Source organism: Giraffa tippelskirchi, chromosome 4, assembly GCF_054371585.1.
Source record: "Giraffa tippelskirchi isolate mGirTip1 chromosome 4, T2T-mGirTip1v1.2.pri, whole genome shotgun sequence".
Taxonomy (NCBI): Eukaryota; Metazoa; Chordata; class Mammalia; order Artiodactyla; family Giraffidae; genus Giraffa; species Giraffa tippelskirchi.
The window spans coordinates 13,376,979-13,403,477 of record NC_137278.1 but is presented as its reverse complement, the minus strand read 5'-3'; the positions used below and the strand labels follow the sequence as shown (position 1 = coordinate 13,403,477).

At 41.6% G+C, this 26,499-nt stretch overlaps 1 protein-coding gene across 2 annotated transcripts; it reads right to left on the bottom strand.

The window, feature by feature from the left end:
* Nucleotides 1–4,416: 4,416 nt before the first annotated feature.
* Nucleotides 4,417–26,430, bottom strand: RBM18 (RNA binding motif protein 18). Of its 2 annotated transcripts, XM_081588754.1 has the most exons (6): nt 26,332–26,430; nt 23,242–23,370; nt 15,244–15,370; nt 12,235–12,321; nt 10,238–10,323; nt 4,417–6,433 (listed from the first exon to the last, which is right to left on the bottom strand). In XM_081588754.1, the coding sequence occupies exons 2-6, from the start codon at nt 23,352–23,354 to the stop codon at nt 6,274–6,276; spliced, it is 573 nt and encodes a 190-aa protein (XP_081444880.1). In that variant the 5' UTR covers nt 23,355–23,370; nt 26,332–26,430; the 3' UTR covers nt 4,417–6,273. The 2 variants fall into 2 exon arrangements, with proteins under 2 accessions (XP_081444880.1, XP_081444881.1); XM_081588755.1 differs by lacking the exon at nt 23,242–23,370.
* Nucleotides 26,431–26,499: the final 69 nt, after the last annotated feature.

The following is a 26,499-nucleotide window of genomic DNA, read 5'->3' as shown; positions in this document are numbered from 1 at the left end:
TTGGAGCCAGGTAACCTCAGTTACCTGAGTCTGTTACATACTGGTCGTAAGACCTAAGGTGGGAGAGAAACTCCATAGAGCCTGAGTCTCTTCACCCACCAAATAGGAGTTAACAGAAAAGAGAACCCATTTGAGGGTGTCCTCAAAGGGCTAGAGGTCTTCTCAGAGAATTCTGCCCTGGCCACACCGCTTGAAATGAATCTCTCTTACTAATCTTTTTCCAGCAGAAGGTAGATAAGGCTTAAAAATAGGCTAGACTGGGATAAGCCTTGTATAATATGCAAAGGCATTTCAACTTCAGCACATAAACTGTGAAGGGCCATCCATATCTTTCCAGCATATAGGTGACATGGTCAAATTGGGGGTTTGGAAGGATGACTTCAGCAATGGCTTGAGGATAGATTTGAAGGGTGTGAGTCCTTCCCTGAGTCCTGAAGACATTGGAATAATCTAAGGGAGAGATGCTGAGGCAGCTTCAGGGACAAGAAGGATGGAAAGAGGGCGTGTAATGTAAAGTTAATTATTATGTGTTCCTTATTAATCATTATGTCACTTTATTACATTATATATGATCATATATTATATATATTTATTACTATATATATAATACAACACATCCAGTTTCCTAAATAATCTTTACATATTTAAGCTGTATATTTATAGAATCATATATTACATCATATAAGTTATGTATGATTCTATGTGCGTGCATGCATGTATGATCTGTCGTGACTGACTCTGCAACCCCATGGACTGTAGACCACCAGGCCCCTCTGTCCGTGGGATTTTCCTGGCAAGAACACTGGAGTTTGCTCAAACTCATGTCCATTGAATTAGTAATGCCATCCAACCATCTCATCCTCTGTCGCCCCCTTCTCCTCCTGCCTTCAGTCTTTCCCAGCATCAGGGTCTTTTCCAATGAGTCAGGTCTTTTCCAATGAGTTGGCTCTTTGCATCAGGCAGCCAAAGAATTGGAGCTTCAGTTCTTCCAATGAATATCCATTGAATATTTGGCTGTCTTAATTCCTTTTATGATTAGCTCTAGGGATCACTTCACTGGGCTTTGTTGTTCCTTCAACACTTCTCTCACACCTTCTGCCTGGTTTGTGTGTAGACAGCCTTCAGAGCTCAGTTCTGGGAAGTCATCTCTGACCCCGCCTCCGTTTCCAGCTTGAGTAAGAACCCACCTCCTGCACTCCTGCAGCTGCCAAATCTTCTCTTTATCAAGGCACACAGTGGTGTATGGGACCACGCCTCCCCATCTATACACCTTCCCCACCTGCCACGTGTAGATGCTTGAGGAAATGACCCACTTTCCTTTTGATGAGGTTGCTGGCCAGAAAGCTTTCCAGCAGAGAGAGAGGCCTGTTTTCAGAGGAGGGAAACTTAATTTTGTTTTTCAAGGTTAAATTTTAAATTCTGTTTCTACCTTAGAAAGGTCACAGGGCATATTAAAAATAAAATGCCATTCTGTATCATCAGGAATCCTAGCCAAGTCAGACTGAAAGCAGAGGAAGGATGATGTAGCCCCATGTCCTGAGAGAAAGAAATTCTGACAGGCCTGTGTTTTTTAACTTGGGATTCGAGTGTCTCTCCAGAGACCATTAAGGGGCGCCTGCCTGAGAATGAAACCAACCCAGAGGAAAACACAATCAAGAGGCAGACAGATTCCTGACCATATCATTTGAACACCTGGACTTCTTAGTTCCATGAGCCAATAAATTTCCTACCAGAAGGTAGCTGGAGTAGGGTTGTTACTTGAACTGGGTCCCAACTAACCTGCTCGCATAGCTGGGGCTAGAGGTCTAACTCAGGCTTGTGTGTGTGTGTGTGTTTGCTCAGTCGCATCTTACTCTTTGCGACGCCATGCACTGTAGCCCGCTAGGCTCTTCTGTCCATGGGATTCTCCAGGCAAGAATACTGGAGTCGGTTTGCCATTTCCTTCTCCAAGGGATCTTCCCGACCCAGGGATTGAACCTGCATCTCCTGCACTGGCAGGTGGATTCTTTACCAGCCACCTGGTTAGCCCATACTGAATGCCAAAACTTTTTGGCCCTTAGTTTCCTCACCTGTAGAATGAGAGAATTTAGCCTACAGTTGTATAGTTTTTTTTTTTAAGTACAGTGATGCTATTCAGCTTGGACAGCCGGTTCTCCATCCCAAAAGATGAGACGTAAATGGGTCCAGAGATGTGATAAGAAACTGACACCATTTTATTGCCTCTGTGCTGCTTTGATTTGCTTTTAACACTGGAACTGTTGACACCAAAAAGGTTTAGAAAGACATTTCCATGAATGGAATAAACTTCAGAGCAGGGGTTGGCAAATTTTTTCCATGAAGGGCCAGATGGTAAATATTTTAGGCTCTGTGAGCCATACAGTCTTTGTTGCACTAAACTCTGTAATTGTAGTGGGAAAATCACCCTGGACAATATGTAAATGAACAGACATGGCTATGTTCCAATACAAGTTTATTTATGGACACCGAAATTCAGAATTCATCTAATTTTCATGTGTCACAGAATAGTATTCTTGACTTTTTCCTCAACCATTTAAAAATGTAAAAGCCATTCTTAGCTCTGTGGGCTGTACAAAAAGAGGGCACAGGCCAGTTTGCTGACGCAACAAACACTGGGCTAGGATTCTATCTAATGCTCTCCTATTAACAACGTGATCCTGGCCAAGTTGCTTTGTCTTTCCGCGTTTGTGCTTTTCCCATCTGGACAGTGAGGGGGTTATGTGGGAGGGCCTCTCAAGGCCCTTCAGTTCTCAAGTACCATGATTCTGATTTTTCATCAACAAATATTTATTAAGCATCTATTACATACCTGGCATTGTTTTTTTTTTGGCCTGACCGTTTGGCATACAGGACCTTAGTTCCCTGAGCAGTGATTGAACTTGTGCTCCCTCCCTGCATTGGGAACTTGAGAGTCCCAATCACTGGACTTCAAGTAAGTCCCCACCTGGCATGGTTTTCAATGTTGGGACATAGCAGTGAATAGAAGTTCCTGTTCCCAGGGAACTTACATTCTAATAAAAAAAAAGAGAAAGAGAAAATAATTTTGCATATGATGTTAGGTAGTGACAAGGACTATTTAGAAAATGAAGGAGGAGGAGTGATTGGAAGTGACAGGGCTAATTTTAGATAGGGAGGTCAGGTAGCCTCTTGAACATGGTCCTTTGAACAGGGACTTGAACAAATAAGGGAATGGACTCTATGAACAGCCAATGCCAGGCCTCATGGTAGGACCTCCTAGCACTCAAAGAATAGCCAAGCCATTGAGGCTGGAGCACAGTCAACAAAAGGGATAAGAGGCTTACAAGGTCAGGCAGGTTGTCAGGGACAAGTCATTTAGGTCTTTGGATTTTATTCTAGGTGTGACAGAAAGCCCATGGAAGGGAATGACATGCTCAGATGGGGAAAGGATTGCTTTGGGTAAAGTGGAGGCACTGAGTGGAAGCTGGGAGATAATTAGGCAGGTACTGCAATAGTAAAATGATTGGACTTAAGATGAGGTTTTTTTAAAGTTTTTTCAAGAAGTATTTTCAATGTGGAGTTGACAGGATTTGTTCAAGGACTGGGTAGAAGGAACAGGAGAGAAAAAGAGAAATCAAGGATAAATATGGTAGAATCAAATCATTTTTAGGAACATAATGATCACATAAAGGAACTATTTAACATTAACTTGTAAGGTAAGAATTAATCTTATTCTTTTATATAGTAGTATTAAAAATGTAGATATACTTGGTGATTTAGAAAATATCCGTACATGCCTTAATAGACAAGGGAACAGCTCTAGAATATCTGGTTTTACAAAACTGCTGTTGTTGGTTTTTGATATGCTTTGAAAAATCTTTCATGTGATTTTTTTTCTCCTAATATTGAGATTCCAGTTACAGAAAGTCTACTGGTTAGGGTTACATTTTGCAAGGGATAAAGAAGAGCTGAGATTAAGGAGATATTCCCCTCAATTCTTCACTCTTGTAAAAATCAAAACTGTGACATAATTTTAGCAAAACAGTAAGCCAACAAATAATTTTAAAGTACAGATAACCTCATAACAAGGAGTTTACCAAGTTAACACTCATATTTAACAAATCTTTAACCAAACTGCTTTCAGCGTATTTATAACACGTATCTTTATTCTTCTGAAACCCTACTTTAAAAGAGGGACCAAACACATTTTCCTACTTCAGGAGCCTTCCATTAACAACTTTTTTTGGAACAGTTAGATGTACAGTGAGAACAGCTAGTCTCTTTACACATCTCTAACAGAAGGAGGCATGCAGAAAGGGCGCAGAGACCTGCCCCTGGGGTCAGAGAAGGCACTTAGAAGCAGCACCTTGCCTGGACACCTTGGCCCCGGAGAGCTGCAGTCTTTAGTGCGGGAGATGGACGAGAGAAGACACAACCACAGACACTATCTTGCATTTATTCACACAAAGGAGTAAGAATCGGTACAAATAATAAACATTGCTTTAAATACAAATAAATAGCTCTGGTTTCTAAAGGAAACAACTCTAGATAATCCAAAGTTAAGTATTTTCTAAGTTCCTATTAAAAATAGAAGACTATTTATTTTGCATTAAGTCTTATTCCACCATAACTCTTAGGGGACCTCAAGGGTAAAACGGTGAATTCTATATTCTTAGAGAAGTCACCAGAAAAATGGGAGATAATGCTCCCACCTCCCTGAACTATCCCCCAAACAGAAGGAGAGTTACTTGCATGTTACACTGAGCTCATAAATGCAGGAAGAATAACACTGAAAGATATCTGAAAAGTTTTACCTTGGGAAAAGTGATAGGAATTTCTCTGAACCACTTCTGTGAATTGTAACACTTCACTATGCTGAAGTTTTGGTTCAAGGGTCTTAAATTCATTTCTGCTCATAGGAAGACTTAAACTCCTACAATGAGAGCCTCCTCTTGCTGGGAACAATGATAGTAAGCAGTCGTAATCACAAAGAATGGCACCTTGAATAACAAAATGATTTACATGATAAAGAAGCAATGGTGCTGCCCAGTGAAACAGTCTACCCACCTGGCACCAAAATGACCAACCAACACTGCTGACGGAAACAGACTCCCAGGTTGGTTGTTTTTCTTCCTCTGTTGTTATATTCAAAATGTTCAAAGTGGCAAAAAATATCTGAGGAGAAGTAGGTTCTACAAACGAAGAATTGTTTTAAAGTCATGCAATCTTCCAAGCCTTTATAAACCACATAAAACATGAGGTCATTACAATCTTGGCGCCAGAGCAGTGTCTGCTCCACTGACTTTCTGTGTCCACTGTGTGTCCCCATCGCACCCCGCACAAGACAATTTCTTCTACTCAGACCCCTACACAATTATTAATAAAGGTATAAGTTTGATAGAGAATCAATATAGCAATGTTTACATTTTCAAAGATATCTGCTTTCCTATTTAGATTGATCATGATATAATTCCAAACAGAACATTCTCATGCTATTAAAAACAACCTCATGCAATAAAGGCAGCTTTAAAAGTCCCACACTAATAATGACATTTGGTATTATAGAAGGCAGGATTATTTAGATTTTTTAAAAAAATGATCATGATAGAATACAAGTTGGATTTTCAAATAGGACTTCCGCTGTGGTACAAAATGCTAAATTTTCTACAGTTTTGTCGACGCAAACACTTTTTAAAGATATACACCATGTTTTCCTAATTGGGATTTTGAAACAATAAGCATAATTCTTAAACAGATTACCACAACATTTGCTCAAAGAACCAGCTCTTTTTGCCAAGAACTTTTTCTTTTCAGTCCAGTTGGAGGGATTTCCATAGAAAATTCTGGAACAGCAGTTTCAAGCATGATTCAAAATTTCTTACTTCCCTCCCTTGTTTTTTCACTTTTTCTTGATGTTGTAAAGACAACTGAGCACAGAAAAAAAATTTTTTTTTTAAAGACAGCTCTTAATAAATTAAGTTTCCTGATTTGAATGATAACGTTCTTTGTGTTTGCCTTTCTTTCTGGCACACTATATAATGTTTCTGGAGTTACAAATCCAAACAAACGAGCCAACTAGAGCATCCCAGCATTCAAGTCACAGTTTTGGATAAAATCCTATTTATTCTGGATGATGCTCAATTCCACACATATTTCAGGGAAGAAACATCCGTAAGAAGGACATCCAGAAATGTTATGTTACCAAACTCTAACGTGTGACTGTGCTCTGTCGGGTAGTACTGTTCACAGCTACAAAGGCAGAGGGTCTCAGGTATGGACAGCAGTCATTCATAACCATCATCTTCGAGATTTCCAAGCTGTTCGAGAATAAGGAGTAGTCCTTTTTTTATCTGGTGGCTTGAAGTAGGAATAAACAGGTGCTGCTGGATATTCTGCATCAGGATTTTCTGCCATCATTTTCAGCTTTGCTTCGATGGCTTTGATCTTTGCAGTGACACTGGAAAAAGGACAGCAGAGCATCAGAGGGGGCCTGCGTACATTCGGAGAATACCTATGTATTTCATCTTCTTTGTGGCTCTCAGGCATATCAGAGAAGCAACAAGACACTCAAACACAAACACACAAACATTTCATAGAAAACAGGACTTCCCTGGTGACTAGTGGTTAGGATGCTAGGCTTTCACTGCAGTGGCCCAGGTTCAACCCTGATCAAGGAAAATCCCACAAGCCACTGGGTGCAGCCAATAAATAAATAAATAAGAACAACAAAAAGAATACAGTTTTATTTGGGAGGGAAAAAAACCCCACAAAAATAATTGTTCTTATTTTAGGAAAGAGATCAAGGGTGAAACATCTATTAAGCTTTTTCCGTAAGACACTGTTAGGAATACTTAGTATATTGTTACACTTAAACCTCAGACACCAACACTGTTCAGCAACTTAGTACTTGCAGACAGTAGGCACTCAAAGATAATTTGTATAGGGATTGAAAGCAGAGTCTGAGAGAGAGATGTGTGCTCCCATGCTCATGGTAGCATTATTCACAACAGATAAACTGTGGAAGCAACCCAAGTGTCCACTGAAGTAAGAATAGATAAGCAAAATGTGGTATACACATATGCTACAATATGGAAGAACCTGGAGAACTCTATGCTAAGTGAAACAAATGAGTCACAAAAAAGACAAACACCGTATAATTCTACTTACATGGAATACTTAAGAGAGCAGTCAAAATCAGAGACAGAAAGTGGACGATGGTTGCCAGGAACTTGGGGGAGGTGGGAATGGGGAGTGATTGTTTAATGGGTATAGAGCTTCAGTTTTAAGAGAGGGCAAGAATTATGGAGATGGATGGTGGTGATTGTTGCACATTATGAATGTACTTAATAACCACTGAACTGTACACTTAAAAATGGTTAAGATGGTAAATGCTGTATTATGCGTAAATACTATATTATTTTACCACAATAAAAAATGGAAGAAATAATTCATGTAGGTTATATTCTTCATTTTGCAGACAAAGAAAAAAAGGCATAGAAAGGTTAGTGCCCATAGCTAGTAAGTGGCAGAGCTGAGATTTGAATATAGCTGGACTCCAGAGCCCTACTATGAGCTATTTCTTATAGTACTACCTTCTGAAATCACTGAATAATAATGGAAAAAACATCCCAGAAATCCTATGAAGTCCCTTTTTACTGACAAATGTGTGTTTAGGCTATCATTTACAGAGCACTTACAATAAGCCAGGAAGTGTGCCCAGCATTTTACTTATACTGTTTCTAATCCTTGCAACAGTATTTCACGGGTTATCAACCACATTTTTGTTGTTGTTGTTGTTGAGTCGCTAAGTCGTGTCTGACTTTGCGACCCCGTGAAACTTCAGCACGCCAGACTTCTCTATCCATCACGATCTCCCTGAGTTTGATCAAACTCATGTCCACTGAGTCAGTGATGCTATCTAACCATCTCATCTTCTATCGCCCCCTTCTCCTCTTGCCCTCAAATTTTCCCCAGCATCAGGGTCTTTTCCAATAAGTCAGTTCTTCACATCAGGTGGCCAAATTATTGGAGCTTCAGCTTCAGCATCAGTCCTTCCAATAAATATTCAGGGTTGATTTCCTTTAGGATTGACTGGTAGATTTCCTGGCAGTCCAAGGGACTCTCAAGAGTCTTCTCCAGCATCACAGTTCAAAAATGTCAACTCTTCGGCGCTCAGCCTTCTTTATGGTCCAACTCTCACATACGACTACTGGAAAAACCGTAACTTTTGACTATACGGACCACATTTTTTAGATAAACGAATGCAGAGGGGTAGTGATTCACCCAAGGTTCACACAGCTAACAAACCGTGGAGCCAGGATTCGAGCCCAGTTTATCATCAAAGCCCTTGCTTTTTCCTCTTCATTAGGCTGGGAGCTGAGTAGCCATGTATTAGAGAGAAGGGGTGAGGAGACACTCCAGAAGCTATGAGGAATTTTCTTCTGATCAAGGATACCACTATCCTAGGTCAGAATGCAACACACTCAACTAGGGTATTTTTTGGCTTATGGCTTCCTTTAGTTTCCACTTTGATGCTGTCAATAGGCTACAGTCAGGGATAGAAACTTGGGAGGGAATGTATACACAGCCTTTAAGAAATCCTCAAAAAGCATACGTCTGCATATACTCAAGAGTTTACATGGGCAATGTAAAATTAAAAAACTTAGTTGCCATAAAAAAGAACCCTGAGGTCTCACTGAGATGCATTCCACACCTTTTCCACTAATGGAAAATTAACAGCCAGCTATTCATTCTATATGAGTCCCAGGGAAAACAACTTTCTCTAATTGGGCATAGATGTTAATCAAAACACGTAAACTGAGGTTCTCTGGATTAAAAGATAGATGGAAAACAACAGGCTAGATTATTTAGTAAAAAGAACAAAGAGTGAAAGAAACGAAAGACACATTCATAGTACCATGGAGATCACCAAGCATCAATGCAGCTGTCTGTTCCCAAGAGAAGTCAGATTTATGAAAACCTTCATGAAACCATAGTGACTGAGGAGGTTTAATCTTAAGGGGAAAATAGGACAGCTGAAGTAAGCTCCTAGTGAACTCACTGAAGTTATTAGTTTAAAAAATTGGGGGAGTACAGAATAAAGCAGCACAAAATTAAGAAAACATCAATGATATTAGACAAATTGGTAACTATAAAATTAACTTTATCAATTTTATTACTCCTGGAAACACTTCAGTATCTCCCTTCCTTGCAGTTGAATGAGATGCTTGTAAATCTCTTCTGTTTGGTGCAGATAATATACAGAAAAGTCTTTTTTTTCCCCTAGCCCTCTATCCAAACAGGTATCACTTTCCTGACTATGATGTGTTGATTTCGGATGCATATGAGAGGCTGGTGCTCTTTCACACGTCTTGCCCTTTCTTGGAGCAGGTGTTAGAATTGCAGTCCTGCACTGACAGCCTAAAGCTTCTTGGAAGCAGTAACTGAAAGACTGAATTCTCAAGTTCAGTAAACCTGGCTTTGAATCTGTACTCGGCTATTTTCGACCTGAGTGATATTGGCCAAGACACCTCCCTAAACTTTAGTTTCTTCTTTTATAAAATGAATACAAAGTACTTTCACCAGAATTTTTATACTTCAGTGACATACAGCATGTAAAGTGTTTAGCACAGAGCCTGTTTCGTAGTAAGCTCCATAAATCTCAGCTTTTGTTCTTGCTAACATTTCTCCCTAGGCTATGGTGCAAAGTCAACCCCTCTACTTCTGCTCACCCTTAACTTGCCCTTTCTTTACTCAACCCTCAACTCCTTCTGTTTTGAATTAACTCCAAGGAAGTAACTGACAATTTGTACATACTGGAACCAAAACTGTTACATTCGCTGAAATGGTAGATAAAATTAAAGTGCTGCAAACCCAAATTCTGTATAAAGGAACTCATAGTTGGGGAGGAATTAGCGTATAATGACACATGTTGAAGATAATCAAGGTCTTATTAAAATGCTTGTTTTATAGCAAGGACTGTATCTGATTTACCTCTGTGTTCCCGGTGCCAAGTATAATAGCTGGTATGTGGTAGGTATACTCAGCCTCTGTATGAACTGTGTAAATAGCTGGTACAAATTCTTGGGGGTACGGAAGGAGGTGACATGTATACATTCTGGAGATTAATTGGACACATCTCTCAGCATGCCAACAGTTAGTAGACTCCACTCTAAAGGGTCTGAAGGGTTTCTAGTGCCAGAATGAAGAAATGGCTCCAGCTCTTGCAATACTTGTGTCTTCCTACAGGACAGCTTCTTACCTTAGGTTAGACTGTGCAGGCTCAGTGCTTGAGGACGGCTCAAGACTAATTGGAAGGATCTTATCATTCTTATTATGATCGTATCTCTGGAAGTAAGAAAAAAGGCAAATTACCCTACCCAGGCAGAAACCAGTCCTTTACTGTAATGCATTTGTTCAGAAACCCTAATCTCATCAGTGTATCACTAGACAGCACGTGTGTTCAGTCTCTCAGTTGTGTCTGACTCTTTGTGACCACATGGACTGTAGCCTACCACGATCCTCTGTCCATGGGTTGTCCCCAGGCAAGAATACTGGAGAGGGTTGCCATTTCCTCCTCCAGGGGATCTTCCCAACCCAGGGAATCAAATCCAAGTCTTCTGCATTGGCAGTAGATTCTTTACCACTGAGCCACCAAGGAAGCCCATTGTTAGATTATTTCTAGACAATCTTAGGTCTGCTTTGCGTTCAGAATTAATGCAGAAGTCCAGACAGCTTTAGCATAAAGGTTATAAACTTAGAAAAAGAAATATAGACGAGGCTTCCCATCTACCCATTAATCCTCCTTATTTGGTGGAGAAAGAATTTCAACCTTCAAATTCACAGATGGTACAGCTACACAGCAGGAATGCCCCCTCACATTCTGATTCTGTCACATATCACTTCTTCCAATAGTTATTTTGCTTTATTTCAAGTACTTTAAAGTTTTGCTCGATTGCTGCAAAGTAACAACTGTAACAGTCAACTCTTCACAGGTTTATGTGGAGAAGAGAAGTAGTAATGGCTTTTAGCCACTGATACAGAAAACATTCTCCAGGAAAAGTGCAGTTTATTTGATGTCAGATAATTATATACTTCTTTTAAAAGGTAAATACAATGTTAAAGAGCAATCAGGAGTCTCTCGTCAGAAAGACATGCAGGGCACAGAGATTCTCAAATGAAAGACAGAACGAAGGATGATTTATTTCTCCTGCATGTCTTCAATGAGATGCAGGATGAGAAGATGACAGCCAGTCTGGCAAATGAGACTTGATTTTCTTTTGAATAAAAAAGCATTTAGAAATTCTCCTTGTTGTTTCTATTTTTAAGGTGATGGATCCTGGAAATTGAGAAGGCTCTGTGATTACCTGAAATACTCATAAAGATCCAAAGTGTCTGACATCTGTTTTTGAATTTCGACACTGAACTCAAATGTCTTTATTTCGGTGCCTCTTTATTGGGGAGCTTGCTGGGTGGAGTCTCTGATCAAACACTATGGTCATTTATAAAGACTGAGGCTCCAAATCTGGTTGGCAGATCTGTTAAGACCACAGTGCGGGAGGAAGAGAATCTACTTAGTGGACTGCTCCAGTGTAAACGCATGCTTCACCTGTGCTGGCTGAAACAGAATACCATGCTTTCCTTCTTTTTTCTTTTTTAATGGTTGTAGCTTTTCCAGCACATTTTCCCAAGAGAATAACTAGGAGATGAACACAGCAGTTCGCCACTGCTTGGGCCTTGGAGTCAATACAGGCATTGCAAATCCCACAAATAACTCTCAAAATCTCTTGAGTAAGGAAATGCCAGTGCTTTAAGCACCCTTACAAACTACCCATTTCTCAAGCATTTAGAATAAACAATTCAAACCTGCCACAGAACTGAGAGTCTGGGAAGAGTCTAATAATGCCTAAAGCAACTAATTTAAAAAATAAATACATTTTTTTCCTCTAAAGAACAACCTCTACCAAAAAAAATAAATAAATGATAGAGGTCTGAGTAGACACATCAGTCACATGGAAAAACCAATCAAAAACAGAATCTGTGGGTATGTGGAGGGAAATGGCGAAGGAACTTAATCCCTCCTGAGATGTTTCTCAAAAGAAAAATCTGGCAACACACATGGTGAATACAAAGAGGAGACCAGTGTGTGGTTGTTCCAGATGTGCAGAGGCTGCAATGCAAATGGGCGAGTGGACAACTGTCTTTTCAAAGACTCATTTAGGACAAGCTGATGTGGTCTTTCTAGCCTGTTAGACTCACCTTCACTTGAGCGTGTGCCCAGCGCACCACCAGCTTCTTAGACAGGGCCAGCTTGCCATTGAGACACTGGATGGCCTGTTCTGCTTCCTGTTCAGGAAAGGGATTAATGTCAGTAGAAGACTCAAATGCCTCACTAGCTTTGATGGCTGAATTTCTTACTGTTTTGGTAAACAAGTGGCAAAGGATTTACAAGGGGGAAAAAAAAAGACAGAATAATAAAAAGGGTCTGAGACTTTGTAAACTCAGTCAAACAAAAATTTAAATCCTGCCTCTGCCACTTACTGGCAGTATAATATTTAACAGGTCATTTCATCTCTCTGGATATTAGCTTTTTCACCTGCAAAATATGGATACTGCTTATTCCGAAGTGGTCAGAGGAGTGGAAGAGCACATGTAAAGAATGGAGCATGTGGTATGCACTCAACCAACGTCAACTAACAGTGTTGTTCCTACTGGGTGATATCTTTCTACACAGTTCTGTAAGTTAGAGTAACACCTACTATGTCAAGAAAGTGTACTCCTCCTGGGGACTCTGACACTATATCCTGGACCAGGGCTGATACACCCTGAATCCAAAGTGAGCTACAGTAATGGCTTCAAAGGATATGGGAGTGAAGGAAACCAGGCCGGAAAAAGCAGGAGTGAGTCAAAGAGGCTATGAGCAAGGTATCTGTGTGAGCCAATCTCTGCACCTGGCTTTCAGAGCCAGAAGTTCCCTGACCCTTTCCCCATCAGATACGGGAGCAAGGAGGTTGAAAGGAATTCCTGAGGCTGGATAATAGGCACTCGAGGACATTCCCAGGAAGCCTGGCTGTACTTTTCCATCCTGCCAAGCCTCCTCTGCTCCATTTGTATCCAGGAGGCATTCAGCCAAGTGTTACCCACATTTACTGGGAGTGAAGAGGCCGTTAAGGAACAGGAAGAGGAACAAGGGGAGTCCGAGGCCTCAGCAGATGACATTCTAGTCTGGTTTTACCAGTGATTCTCTTATTCCTCTGGGTCTGGCCAGTATGATATTCAACAGATATCTGAGTACCCTCTATGGGTACTCACTGGCATCTGTGCCTCACTATGGCACACAAAGTTAGAGGGACAGAGGAGATACTTTATTCTTTTAAGTTTCACTTAGTGAGCTAGAATTTACATGACACTATTAATTCTGCAGCATCAATAGTCATAAGATGCCAGCAGGTGATAAATAGTTTTAAAAATAGTTTCCTATCTTTCTAACTTGTTCCAAAATTCATGTATCCAACAGTATAATAAAATGCCAAATATGCTTTCATATGAACCCTTACCTACTCTCTCAACTTCCTACAGAGTAAGGAGGGTGTGTATTTTAATTTCCATTTTTTGATGAAAACTGAGGTCAAAATAAGTTAAACTAGCCCAAAGTTAATAAATAAAAGAGCCAGAAATAATCTTTGTGACTTTTAGTTCAGTGTTTTTAAACCAACATCTATCTTCAACATGACCAATGATTTTAGTGGTCATGTAAACATCCTCAACACACTCTATCATGAGGGAAGAATTCAGTATTTTAGAATATGAACTATATAGAGCACACTTTCAGTTCCCTCCAAAAAAAAAAGCCTTGGACAATTGGAACAATAATGTATCATTTATTGCCTATCACCTTGGCAAAAATTAGAGGAAAGTTTTAAAAAATCCCCAACACTTGTAGGGACAAGTGACATTCTCAAATAGTCTCAGAACATACTGACACATTATTTCTTGAAGGCAATTTGGCAGTCATATTAAGGAAAAAATTCGTGGCCTTTGTTGACATCACTCCATTTCTATGAATACAGTAAATATTCACATAGAGCTAGAGATATTGACCCCATTGCTTACACATTTGGAGGTTCGATATGCAACTTATCACATATTCACATAATAAAATATTATGCAGTCATCAAAGACGATGCTGGTTAGTTTTTAAACTGAGGTCTAAATAATAAAATGTATTATAGATATAGATCAGTAAATTTTTACATCTATCTACAGCTATACCAGTGAAACCACAATATGATACAGAATGTTATCTTGATATGTATTGGATGACAGAAAAAATTTTAATTTACTTTCAGTGGTAAATAGGATACACGATCCTATTTGTGTGTTAAAAGCTGTACACGTGTTCTTTTAAATTGTGCACATGTGTTTTTGTCATTTTATGTATATGTGTGTGTGAATGTGAAGAAAGAAGAGACTAGAAAAATATATAGCTAAATATTGAAAACTGATTATATCTGGGTTTTAGACTGATGTATGAAATTATTTATCTACATTTCATCTGTAAGAAACAAGTTATTACTTTTATAGGAAAAATATCTGAATACAATTATTATTAATAAAACAGAAACTAGGCAACATTCTCACACATGACTAATAAAGTCTCAGAACTATAAATAGTGTCTCTATATTTAGTAACATTCAAATTCAAGTCCTTTATCAACGCATGTCCACTCTAAGGACTACATTTTAATAGTAGATCCGTGGACACACCACGGTTGAAGCTGGCGCTCTCTTTCTCTGTATATATTCAAACTTGTCCACATTTATTCTGAGATGTTGAGGAGGAGGATACATTTTTAAGAAATCAAAATAAAAGAGAGTTTGTGGGTGGTTCACCACAGACAGGGAGGGTTTCTGCACCATGGGGCCAAACTGAAAGAAAAGGAGGCTTTGTTGGCCAGCCACGAAAGGAACAAACAAAAGAGAACAGGGAGGAGGACGTCCATGTGCTTAATGTGGGCACCCCAAAGCATCTGGTCAGAAAAGTAGGTCAGCCGCCTCAGCCTGCCAGCCGGTGAAGGACAGACTTTGAAAGCTGGTCACTGACTCGGCTGTTGACTGAGGGTATCCTTTAGGACTCAGAGCACAGCATATAGGGGTGAGTCAGACACGGCTCCTGCCCACAAGGAACTGCTATTCTAGCAGTCAGCAGGGAGGCAAAGATTAACTACGAGAGGACAAGTACTGGGAAAGGGAGAGAAGTTCAGTTACCTGCTTAGTTTCAAAGTTGACGAAACAGTACCCTCGAGGCTGTCCCTCCAGAGCACCTGACTTGTGGAAGAGGAAGTCGAACTGCTTCACCGTGCCAAACTTCTGCAGCAGCCTGAGGAGATGGTATCTGTGGAGAAAGAAGAGCCCCTGAGACGCTCTGGGCCTTTGGTCGGCCACTCAGCCTGAGTGCGAGATAAAAGCAGGAGATAATTCACCCCAGGGACAAAAACCTCACACCCCCTCCCCCCCTTGCCGGCTCTCCTCCAAACTGCACCGTTCGTTTATCTGGCAACCAGAGTTGTTTGCCTCTATTTGGAATGGGAACTAGAATTGTCATGGCTCTGCGTCTGTCCAGCACAAAAATACCAAACAAACAAACAAACAAAAAAAACCACACCTAACAAACAGCTGTCTGGCCCACAAGCACCATTTGTTTTTTTTTAGGAGAAAAGTTCAAAAATAGTGTCAATTGATTTATTTTTAATTTCTTGGCAATGACACAGTATTTGTGAATAACTTGTGAATAACTCCATCAGAAACACACAACCACACTCCCAAAGCCAAAGCCAACCCTACCTCAAAAATAAACAAAGTAACACTTACATATTCACACAAACAAGAAAACAATCCCAGAAGACGTCCCCATTGGATCTCACAGTTTACCATGAGTTCCTACTTGCACTTGAGACAAACTCTGCCAAAAGCCAAACCACAGCGAGCGGCAGTTCCATACGTGCTTGAGAGTCTCCACCCCTGATGCGACTCATGTGGACCATGTGGAACCACAACATGATGGAGGCCAAGAGTTTCCATCCCTGAGGCAACTGAACGACAGGACCACGGGGAACTGCAACACGATGGGGGCCGGTCTCACATGAGCAGGGGAACCTGTGCTTAGTCGCTGAGTTGTGTCTTATTCTTTGCAACCCCATGGACTGTAGCCTGTCATGTTCCTTTGTCCATGGGGATTCTCCAGGCCAGAATGGAGTGGGTTGCCATGCCCTCCTCCAGGGGATCTTCCCCACCCAGGGATCCAACACAGGTCTCCCACACTACAGGCAGATTCTTTACTGTCTGAGCCACCAGGAAAGCCCAAGAATACTGGAGTGGGTAGCCTAGTCCTTTTTCAGGGGATCTTCCTGACCCAGGAATCGAACTGGGGTCTCCTGCATTGCAGGCAGATTCTTTACCAGTTGAGCTACCAGGGAAGGCCTGGAATCTGCCTGGTCCTATAGATCATCCCACTGCGAGTAACTTCCCAACCTCCGCTGCTTTAACACAATACATGTGTGGTCGAATAGAGAATATATATGGCCAAGGAAGACATTTACTCCTGGCAGGCAGTACACCCCAAGCTCTCGACTGCCACTCTGCCCCTCACCCTCTTCTTGGATTCCTTTCCCTAAAACTTATTTGGTTTCTATAGAGCTTTTAAGTTATTCAAACAGATGTGGCCTTAACAGGTTGCTGTGGCCAATCTCAATTCCGACTTCCTGTCATCTGATGTGAGGGTGAGACAAACCAACCGCTCTCCCGTTTCCTTTTCCTTTGGCCTTCCTCCTGGCATCCTCCGCGCTATTCAAATGGAGTCAAGGCTTTCTCTAAACAATGCTGTCCCTGTGATACTAAAAAGGTATCAGCCCACATGCTAAATCTGTTATTACTGGGAATTCTACCCCACAGGGAGTCAGTAAAGCTGTCGTTACAGCCGCATTTGTATTCACATTGTTTTCTAGGAGAAACTCATCAAGATTTTATTCTTGAGTAAGAATCTCCTTTGGGAGGCAGAAAGATATGAAATGGATCATAAGCTACACTAAATTTGAGACTAATGCACACCAATAAGCAAGCCCATTATCCTGGATCAGGTGCCTGACACAGTGGAGCAGGGAAGACATAATACAGGTCTTATTTTGGGACAGGATGCAAGGATCCCAAGGCATATTGTGGATATTAATCTGGTCTTTAGACCTGTTTTGAAAGAGAAAAGAACTGTAACCCTCTAGTTTCCAAATTCTTAACTCCCATCTCAATACCTCAACTGCCGGTGAGAATATAAGAGGTGATTCTTTAGGGGCAAGGGACATACCTAAAGTGCAAATTTCTGGTTTTATTTGATTTTCTGAACATGCTAATGGCAAGGGTGAGTCTCTCAAATGCACAGACAGATGGGCTGGAAGAATCTCTCAGGGTCTTTCATTCACAGCTGCATCTTCCACTTAATACACCCATTCAAACCTTAACGCAGCACCAGTTGCCATGAATGGTGGGTCAAACCTGTTGTTTTTTTTTTTAAACAACCTAAGGCCAGTGTGGGCTCGTCATCTTTTCATTAGCTCCATTCTGCTTAATAGCAGGAAGGTAAGGCGATCGGCATTTCCTAGGAAATGAATTTTAATTTACTCAGGGAAAAAAAAAAAAACAAACCTCCGACAGATTATTCTTTGAAAAGCTAACAAATGCGTTCTGCCCGAGAAGAGCGACCTTAAGATTCCATGAACATCTGCTTAGGTCCGTGTCTTTCAACTTCTCCAGGATTTCTTTTCTTGTTTGATAATTTCTTGAAATTATCAGAACACCGAAACAAAAGGAATGAAGTGTTTACTATTTTGCTTCCTGGAGATGGGGGCTGCAAGCTCTGATAGTGAAAAAAGCCTGAAGACTCTTGCTTTCACATCTGCAAGCACTTTCATCTGCTATCGGAGCATGGGAGGGCCCGCTGCTCATCAGAGCCCTGCTCTTAATGAAACGTGGGCCCTGCAGCCTCAGGAGCTGAAGAACTGGTACAGCAGTCCCACAGATACTTCTGCATCACAATTAGGGTTGTCTGAAATGGATTTTTAAAATGGCCTTCCTGCCTGATGGAACGGAGGGAATTAATCTGTATGAATTGGATTAAGATAGACACCTCTAATTTGTCAAGAACTGTACTAGGCACTTGGACTAACTATCCAGATGAACACAGCTAGGTCTCTGTCTTCAAAGACCTGACATTCTGGTTAGAGGAGAGAGATACATAGTCAAACAATTTTAGAACAGCATGAAGCTTGCACACAGAGGTATGTATGTGAGCACACAGATGAAGAGGACCTAGTGTGCAGGGAAGGTGGTGGTTAGTAAATACCCTGTGAGAAGACACAACGCAAAAAAGACCAACCCATCAGCAGAGGGTGTGAGCTCTTAGACAGTAAGAGAGGAGGCTGACAGGCAGGCAGGGGGACAGGTTGTAAAAGACGTGTGCTAAGTGAGGGAATTTAATGCGATGTTGTAGGTACTGGGAAGTCAACGAAATGACACTGAAGATTGATTTTAATGCCCAATTTGTTTTAGAGAAAACTATGAACTTATAGAAATTATTATGTGGTGGGTCTCTATAGTCTATGCCCTATATGTTATTAAACGGTCTTACTTTGTTTCCAATTTGAATAAGCAAATAGTACAGGCTGTTTCATGCAAACCAAACCATGAGAAGCAGCATGGGTCACAGAGGAAAAATAAGGAAGGTGCTGAGAATCAGGGGTGTGTTCAGGGGGAAGTACGGTTCTTACACGCTCATGAACTCATGATCCCTCGCATTTAGCTCTGAAAGTCTGCATGAGAAGGACATTTCCACCCAGGTGCCTCTCCTCTGCTTTTAAGTTTACTTAATATACCAATGGCACCCCACTCCAGTACTCTTGCCTGGAAAATCCCATGGACGGAGGGGTGGTAGGCTGCAGTCCAGGGGGTTGCTAAGAGTCTGACACGACTGAGAGACTTCACTTTTCACTTTCATGCACTGGAGAAGGAAATGGCAACCCACTCCAGTGTTCTTGCCTGGAGAATCCCAGGGACGGGGGAGCCTGGTGGGCTGCCATCTATGGGGTTGCACAGAGTCAGACACGATGGAAGCGACTTAGCAGCAGCAGCAGCAATATACCTCAGACTGACCTCCTCCTCCCCACAAACTACACCCCTCTCCAGCTATTCCACTGGTCAATGTGGACATGATTCTTTTCCATTTCTCAGGCAAGAAACAATGTGATCATCTTCAGCTCTTAGCTTCTCTGCAGTCATTTCCCTCATCTCTCAGACTCCACCCATTGGTCTCCAAGTTCACAGTCTCTATCTGGGTGATATTAATAGAAGAACTGTAGCTAATCAGCATCTTTGTCTTTGCCCCTCCTGTTCATTCTACCACTGGTGTCTGATTTTCCTACTAAAACGTCATTTTCACAATGTCAGTCTCCCGCCAAACACCCACATGAGTCTCTTCCATTGATGCATGAAATTCAAACTTGTCTGAATCAATTTTACAGATCCTGTCTCAATCTGATGGCATTCTCTCTCTCCAATTACTATTTTCATTATCATTTAGTACCCCTTTCACTAGTGGCTCAGATGGTAAAGAAAATGCCTGCAATGCAGGAGTCCCGGGTTCAATCCCTGGGTTGGGAAGATCCCCTGGAGAAGGGAATGGTTGGCTACCCACTCCAGTATTCTTGCCTGGAGAATTCCATGGTCAGAGGAGCCTGGCGGGCTATAGTCCATGGGGCTGCAAAGAGTTGGATATGACTTGGGTGAGTAACAAAAGATCTTAGCCAAAAAGGTCTTCCTGATGTTCTACTCACCCACTACTGGTATTCTTTTATTTATGATTCACCCTCCGTCAGGAATGTTCTTTCTTTTACAATTTCAGCTGACTTTGTTCTTTCATACTTCTTATGCATAATGCAGTGGCTATTAATTTGGCTTTCTATACGGTACATTTGATATTTGAAAAAGAAAGCAGTATTAAACCTTTCAGAAGAAACCATGGTATGGAAAATAGATAATGTCTAAAGACAGTAACTTGTTAGCTTCTCTACCGAAGGCACTAGTAGTGATGTTTAAAGTTGTTATTTTTACTCTTACGGTTAGACTGTGCCCCATAACATTTAAAAGAAGTCCTTACACTGAAAAACTTAGAATAGGATGCTTTTGGTTATGACCGCCCAGTTATGTGGACTGTTAGAATATTTGTGCCAAGATAACTAAATTAGGTGGTGGGAAATTAGTTCTATCATTAACTGCTTTAGTGAACTGAGTCAACTCTTAACCTTTCTTTACTTACAAAACAGGGAAACATTTATCTGTTCCACTTGCATTACAAGATTTCTACAAGCTTCAATAAGAGAAACTAATGAAATATTAGAGCTGGAAGACATTCAGTTGAACAGTCTCACTTTAAGAACTATCAGACATAGTATAGTTTAGAGGAATCAGAATGGAGTGGAAAGAACAGAGGCATGCAACCTGCTACCTCTAAAACTAAGAGTTTGTCATCATTCCCTTAAGTCCAGATCGTTACACAGACACTGCTGGCATGGAACATGGTCCTAAAGTGGTCAGTATTGCGGCTACAGTGTAAACAGAATATCAGAGTGCTCACAGTCAGTCAGCAATGCACATTCTACTGAGAAGAGGCTGATGGACACCCTACTGTAACTTGAACAGGACTTGGATTAATACCGGGCACACACATGTAGGATGAACAGAATTATTATGAAGTAAACTTTGAAAAACTTGAGTGGAAAAAGTTTTTTGCTTTAAGTGCCAACCACTCATGACAGTAAATATATACCATCACTTGTCTTCTAACAAGAAGTGAGAGAACATTTGTGTAGGAGGGACATTCAAGTCAGTATATACGATAACAGGAAGAGGGATGGGACAGAGTAGGCACTTGTGTAGGAGAGAGAGATAAGAAGGGTCTGTCAAGAGGGAAACAGCATGAACCAGGAGAGATCTGTGGTGGTGTCCAATTAATTACAAAAACTGGAGGCTGCTCTGAAAAATTGTGTAGCGTGACATCAGAACTTTGAGAGATTTGGAGTCAAATAATGTTTTCTGAGACTGAGCTATAAGCTGGATACCACATGCTTATACAAGTTTCAACATTCTTCAATGTTTGGGAATGATTGTATTTTAATAATTAGGCTAGGTCCATCATCACCCACCTTGAAAGGAACAGGATCTGGAAGTTTATGTACTTCAGAAACTTGGAAGAAGATCACGTATTTCTACAAGATAAGACCTACCTTAACCACAATGTTAGGTTTCTTTGCTATTTAATTACAAAGCCACACTAAGCATTTGACGTATCTTTAAGAAGAAACTTTAATAGATCAGTTTGTTTAATTGAGAAAATGTTTTAAGATAAGAAATCCATAGATGAAAGATAGTAGAAATGATCTCTGGTGATACAGAGGTAGGAACCCATAGGAGGAGCCAGCAAGGCCCTGATTTGTTGTCTGGTCCTTGATATCTTGAGTAATGGATATAAAAAGAGCAGAGATATCAGGGGAAGAGCTTTTGATGCAGTGTTCCTGTTCATGCTCCAACTAAAGAAAATACTCATATACTCCCACTTATGACATAAACTGAGGTGGCAGTTGCCCATTTGAACCTTCCTGACAAGCAGCAGGATACAATTAGAACAAGAGTATCATTACAGGGAATCGCAGCCAAAACAATGGACATTGTTTCCACACTCCAGATTTCCATTCAGACAAGCAGAGGTGGGAATGGAAACCACTCTTGGGAGCATCCTCTCACAGCTTGGGTTTTAGATGATGGAAACGGCTTCTCTGTTTAATTTCCTCATTAACTGAGAGCCTGGGCAGGTTCACACATTCGTCCTCAAGGCCGCAAGCCATAAAAAGAGCCAAAATAAATGCACGGTCTATACTGAAGGGCCCTGGTGACCAAGGTACCATAATTAGGGGGCAACACATCTCAAATACCATCATATTTCCTAGAGGGAGCCGACAACACCAACACCGAGCCAATCTGAGCTTGAGCAGGTTTAAGAAACCGAACACTGTCATGATCCTTATGTATCACTTTACATCTCTTTCCTCTCTCATAATCCCAACCCTTTTATACACTTCCTCTGACCCCCAGACTCAAACAAGCAGATTCCCTTGTCTCTTCTCTCTATGCTTTTAACACCATCCCCAAGGAAGTGACTTCCAGCACTGAGGATATACCCCATGCTTGCTTTAAGCACTGACCCTGTACACCGCAATCCACTTACCCTTTGGTCTCCTGCCACCAACCACCATCAGTCTCTACTTAAGGAAAAATCTCTCAATTCTCTCTGCTAAGAGACTCCTTTCCACTACAATATCTACAATGGAAAGAGTGGGGAGTTGAGACAATTCAATCAGTTTTGTCACCATGGACAAGGCACTTCCGTTTCTTAGACCTCAGTTTCCTCTGCTGTAGGATAAAAGAGATGGAACAGATCAGAGGTTTTCAAGAGTCGTCCACAGAGCCCTGTAAGTGACTGCCCAAGAAAGGGTGGCTGCTGTCAAAAGGCACTGGGAGCACCTTGTCCTCCCTTTAATCAGGGTAGCTCTTGAGCTTTTCTTCTACACATAGGTTCTGTACTTTCAGAAGACATGGCTCCTCCGATTTAAAAACTTTGAAAATTGCCTAGCATGGCACTTGGCACACAGTGGGCACTCAAATCATTTAATGAATGAATGAACACCAAAGAGACTGGGGTATTTCTAAGATCCTTTATGAATTTGCTTGGTTCCATGGCTGCTTAACACGAATTAGAGTCAAGTTGTATCTCTCTGCCTTTTTGTGAAAATACTGAGACTTCTGCTTGTTCCTTCATTTGAGGTAACAAAAGTATGCCCATGGCTGATTCTAGAATATAATTTCCTCGTCACTGGGTACAAAGATTCAAAATAGTTGAAACTAAGAGAACATCTTGAGGCAAGCAGGAAAAAGAAGTAATATATGGTTTAAAGGGTATTCAAGTTTGCGCCTTTGCAGTAGAAGAGTCCAAATGTAAGAAAAATGACCAGATAACAGGCTAAAGCAGCATCACAATCCCTTTAAAGATAATTAAAACATAACTAACAGGGTCAAAATATATGCAATAGCCCTTGAAAATTCTTCTGAACATCATCACCACGAGCATCCCAATTCTGTAGGCAATGAGTTAAAATATCTTAGACTTACTCTGTGATTTTGGGGTCCAAGTTGCCAATCCATAACCGGTGCCCTTCCTGTAGGGAGCCCTCTGAAAGGATGGATGCATTCTCCAGGGGAAGAGTTTTAGTTTCTGCTTCCATCAATCCCTATGAAATACTAAAGGAAATGTGAACATTCAGACAGGAAAGGAGCAACACTTTGTGAACAGGAGGCTTCAAACTCAATTCAACAAACATTTACTCAAGGAGGGCATGTCCTGGGCAGCCCTTCAAAGCCCTCAGTTATTCCACAACCAGGGCCCCAGCACCAGTTCCCTTGGGACAGCTCCTCCAGCAGCCAGAGAGCAAAAGCTTCCATTTTAGGTGAAAGGGGTGTGGTTCTGTGTGCAGAAACTAGTTTTTCTCTTCTGAAGCCAGAGGCTGACTGGGCAGGAGGCCAAAGTCTCTGTTACTACATGATACACCAGTTCAACAACTGTCACCCAAAATAAGCCCTGGAAATCACCAGAAAGAGAGTCCTTCTGACACTTAAGAGTATGGGTATGGAAGAACAACAGTAAGTAATCGATTAGCTCTTATAATGTTTAATATTTTGGGAGACATTGGGAAGAAGAGACTAACTTTCTCCTTAGTTATTCCAGTCCCCCCATTTACTAGTTCTGCAACCTTGGACAAGTTACTTTAGCCACTTAGTGCCTAAGTTTCCTCATCTGTAAAACTGGGATAATCAAGAGCTATGCCGATTCACTGAGGTGGTACACCAAAAAACATTAAGAACATGGCATGGCACCTAGAGAAGCATTCAATTAATTTTACCTTAAATTATTACCAGGTTTAGTTCCTGAAATGTCTCATCACACAGTCACAAAAGGAGGATGAGGGTTATGATGGAGATAGTAATGGAAAGAGCAAGAACCTTGAGCTCAGAAAGCCGGGTTTCAACTTTTGGCTTTTCCACAGGAAGCCACTTCTCTCTTAGCTTCAGTCTCCTCATCTCTACATAATAATACACCTCGCCCTGCTTATAACTTAAGAGTTGTTGATAAGACCAAAAATGAGACCACAAATGTAAAATCAAGCTTCAATGTATAATGTGGCAGAGAAAGAAAAAATAAAAGGACTGGGAAGATGGCAGGCTGTGCCAGACTTTAGAACTCCCTGTTAGAGAAAATGTGTCATATAAAACCAGGAGGGCCTCCGAGATCAGTGCTGCATCTTAATAACAACAGCTGACATATCAAACATTGCCATCACCTTTTATTTATCTCAGCATAGATTATACAGGCTAGTACACAGTAAGCCCACAGTAACCATCAGGTAATTGTTTGTTAAATGTGTCTATCTACCCCCACACAGGGGTTCCCTGGTGGCTCAGATGGTAAAGAATCCACCTGTAATATGGGAGACCTGGAGTTTGATCCCAGGGTTGGGAAGATCCCCTGGAGAAGGGAATGGCAACCCGCTCCAGTACTCTTGCCTGGAGAATTTCATGGACAGAGGAGCATAGTGGGCTACAGTCCGTGGGGTCTCAAGAGTCGGACATGACAGTCCATTGGGTTACAAAGAGCTGGACATGACTAACACACACATACGGGTATTTTTCTTCCGCTCTCACTCACATGCTCAATCTGTTCTGTTATGTCTGTCAAGTAACTACTAACTGCTAAACCCTCGTCTATGAAAACATAGAAATGAACAAGCCACAGTTCTTGCTCCTTCCTGGGAGAAAGGTAAAACAGGCATAAATAGAATCCCAGGTGTGGAAACTGGAGAGGAGAAACATTTTGTCTTCTCCCTGCTTTCCTTTTACTTTCTTATAGATCATTCATTCAAAAAATTTTCTCACAGAGCCTCTATTTTCTAGGCAGTGCCTTGGTCCTGGGGACAGAGCAGTGAACAAGCAGTGTCTGTCCTCTAGATGCTTATATTTGAAAGAGGAGCAGGATAAGACAAAAGCAAAATAAGTAATCAAGATGTAATTTGTGCTAAGTGCTCCAAACAGTTAAGCAGAGGGATTTGACAAGGAGACTAGGAATGGACTACTTTGGAATTAGCGGAAAGGGAAGCTATGGGAGACGACATTTGAGACGAAACTTGAATAATAGAACCTTCTGATTTTCTCATGTCTAAAAACAGGAACAATACCAACAGGGGTTAATATCACACCAGACAACTATTTTTAGTGGGAAGAGTGCAGCATATAGGGCCGAAAGATAGGCACTCAAATCCTGACTTTTGCACCCAGTTATTCTGTGACTTTAGTAAGTCATGATCACCCTTTAAATGTACCTCCCTTAGAAAAGTTTTCCCTCATAGAGCAGAGCATCTTGTTCATCTCTATGACAGCTACCTTTTTCTTTCCATATAATACTAGTGAAATGTGTCATATACTGATTCACCTTTCCCTCCCCTCACTAGAATGTAAGCTACTCGAGGGCAGGGCCTTGCCTATTTTGAGGATTCCATCTCCGGCACTCAGTACACTGCCTGGCTCCTGGCTGGTGCTCAGTAGTTACCGAATGAATGAATGCAGCAAGCCACTTCCCCACTCGGAGCCTCAGATTCTTCTTTCTTCCTACAAGGGGCATAATTATCCCTATCTTAAGAGTTGTTATGAGGCTTAAATATGACAACATACTTGACAGCTCAGCACAGGACTTTCCGAGGAACGGTAAAGTATGGTAAGCGAGCAGGATGGCCTACGACAATAAAATCCTTTGGGTTTGCAGTGGCGACAACCTCTTATATTAAGAGTTCACAAAACGCTTTTTCACCTACCTCCCCTCGTCCCCCGCCCCCGCTCCGCACCACGCCGACCTACAACTATCCTGGAAGCCACGAACAGTCATCTGGGGAAACTGAAAAGCCGAAAAGCAAGGGCGCCTGTTCCTAAAAAGCTAACGGTAACGGTGGGGTCAAGCCTGGAATACCGGCTTCCCGATCCTTCGCCCCAAATTCCCAGATGCGATGGGTCATTACTAGACTTGTTATTTCCGGGCCAGCGGCGGGACAATCCGGGGCGGGGCCTGAGAAGCAATCTTGTTACGGCAGCCTCCTCTAGGGAACCCCTCGCGTGACTGGCGCTTACGTGCCGGGGGCTTGCCCCGGCCAGACTCACCTCGCGATCTCGCCGTCGTCTCCTCTGTTCATGCCCCCGAAGCAGGTCCCGACTCCGCGGCCCGACGGCCCTCTTAACGCGTATACACCTCAACGCCGCAAGCCGCCAGGCCGCCCGTGACGCACTACGCCTGCGCCGCCGCACCGCCCCGTGACGTCACGACGCCCG

Excerpts from the sequence above, each read along its gene's own strand:
- RBM18 (XM_081588754.1), bottom strand. The coding sequence starts at position 23,354 with ATGGAAGCAGAAACTAAAACTCTTCCCCTGGAGAATGCATCCATCCTT. Across the intron at positions 15,371-23,241 it reads TTGGACCCCAAAATCACAGA|ATACCATCTCCTCAGGCTGC; the intron begins GTAAGTCTAAGA and ends CTTTCTCCACAG. Across the intron at positions 10,324-12,234 it reads GGGCACACGCTCAAGTGAAG|AGATACGATCATAATAAGAA; the intron begins GTGAGTCTAACA and ends TCTTACTTCCAG.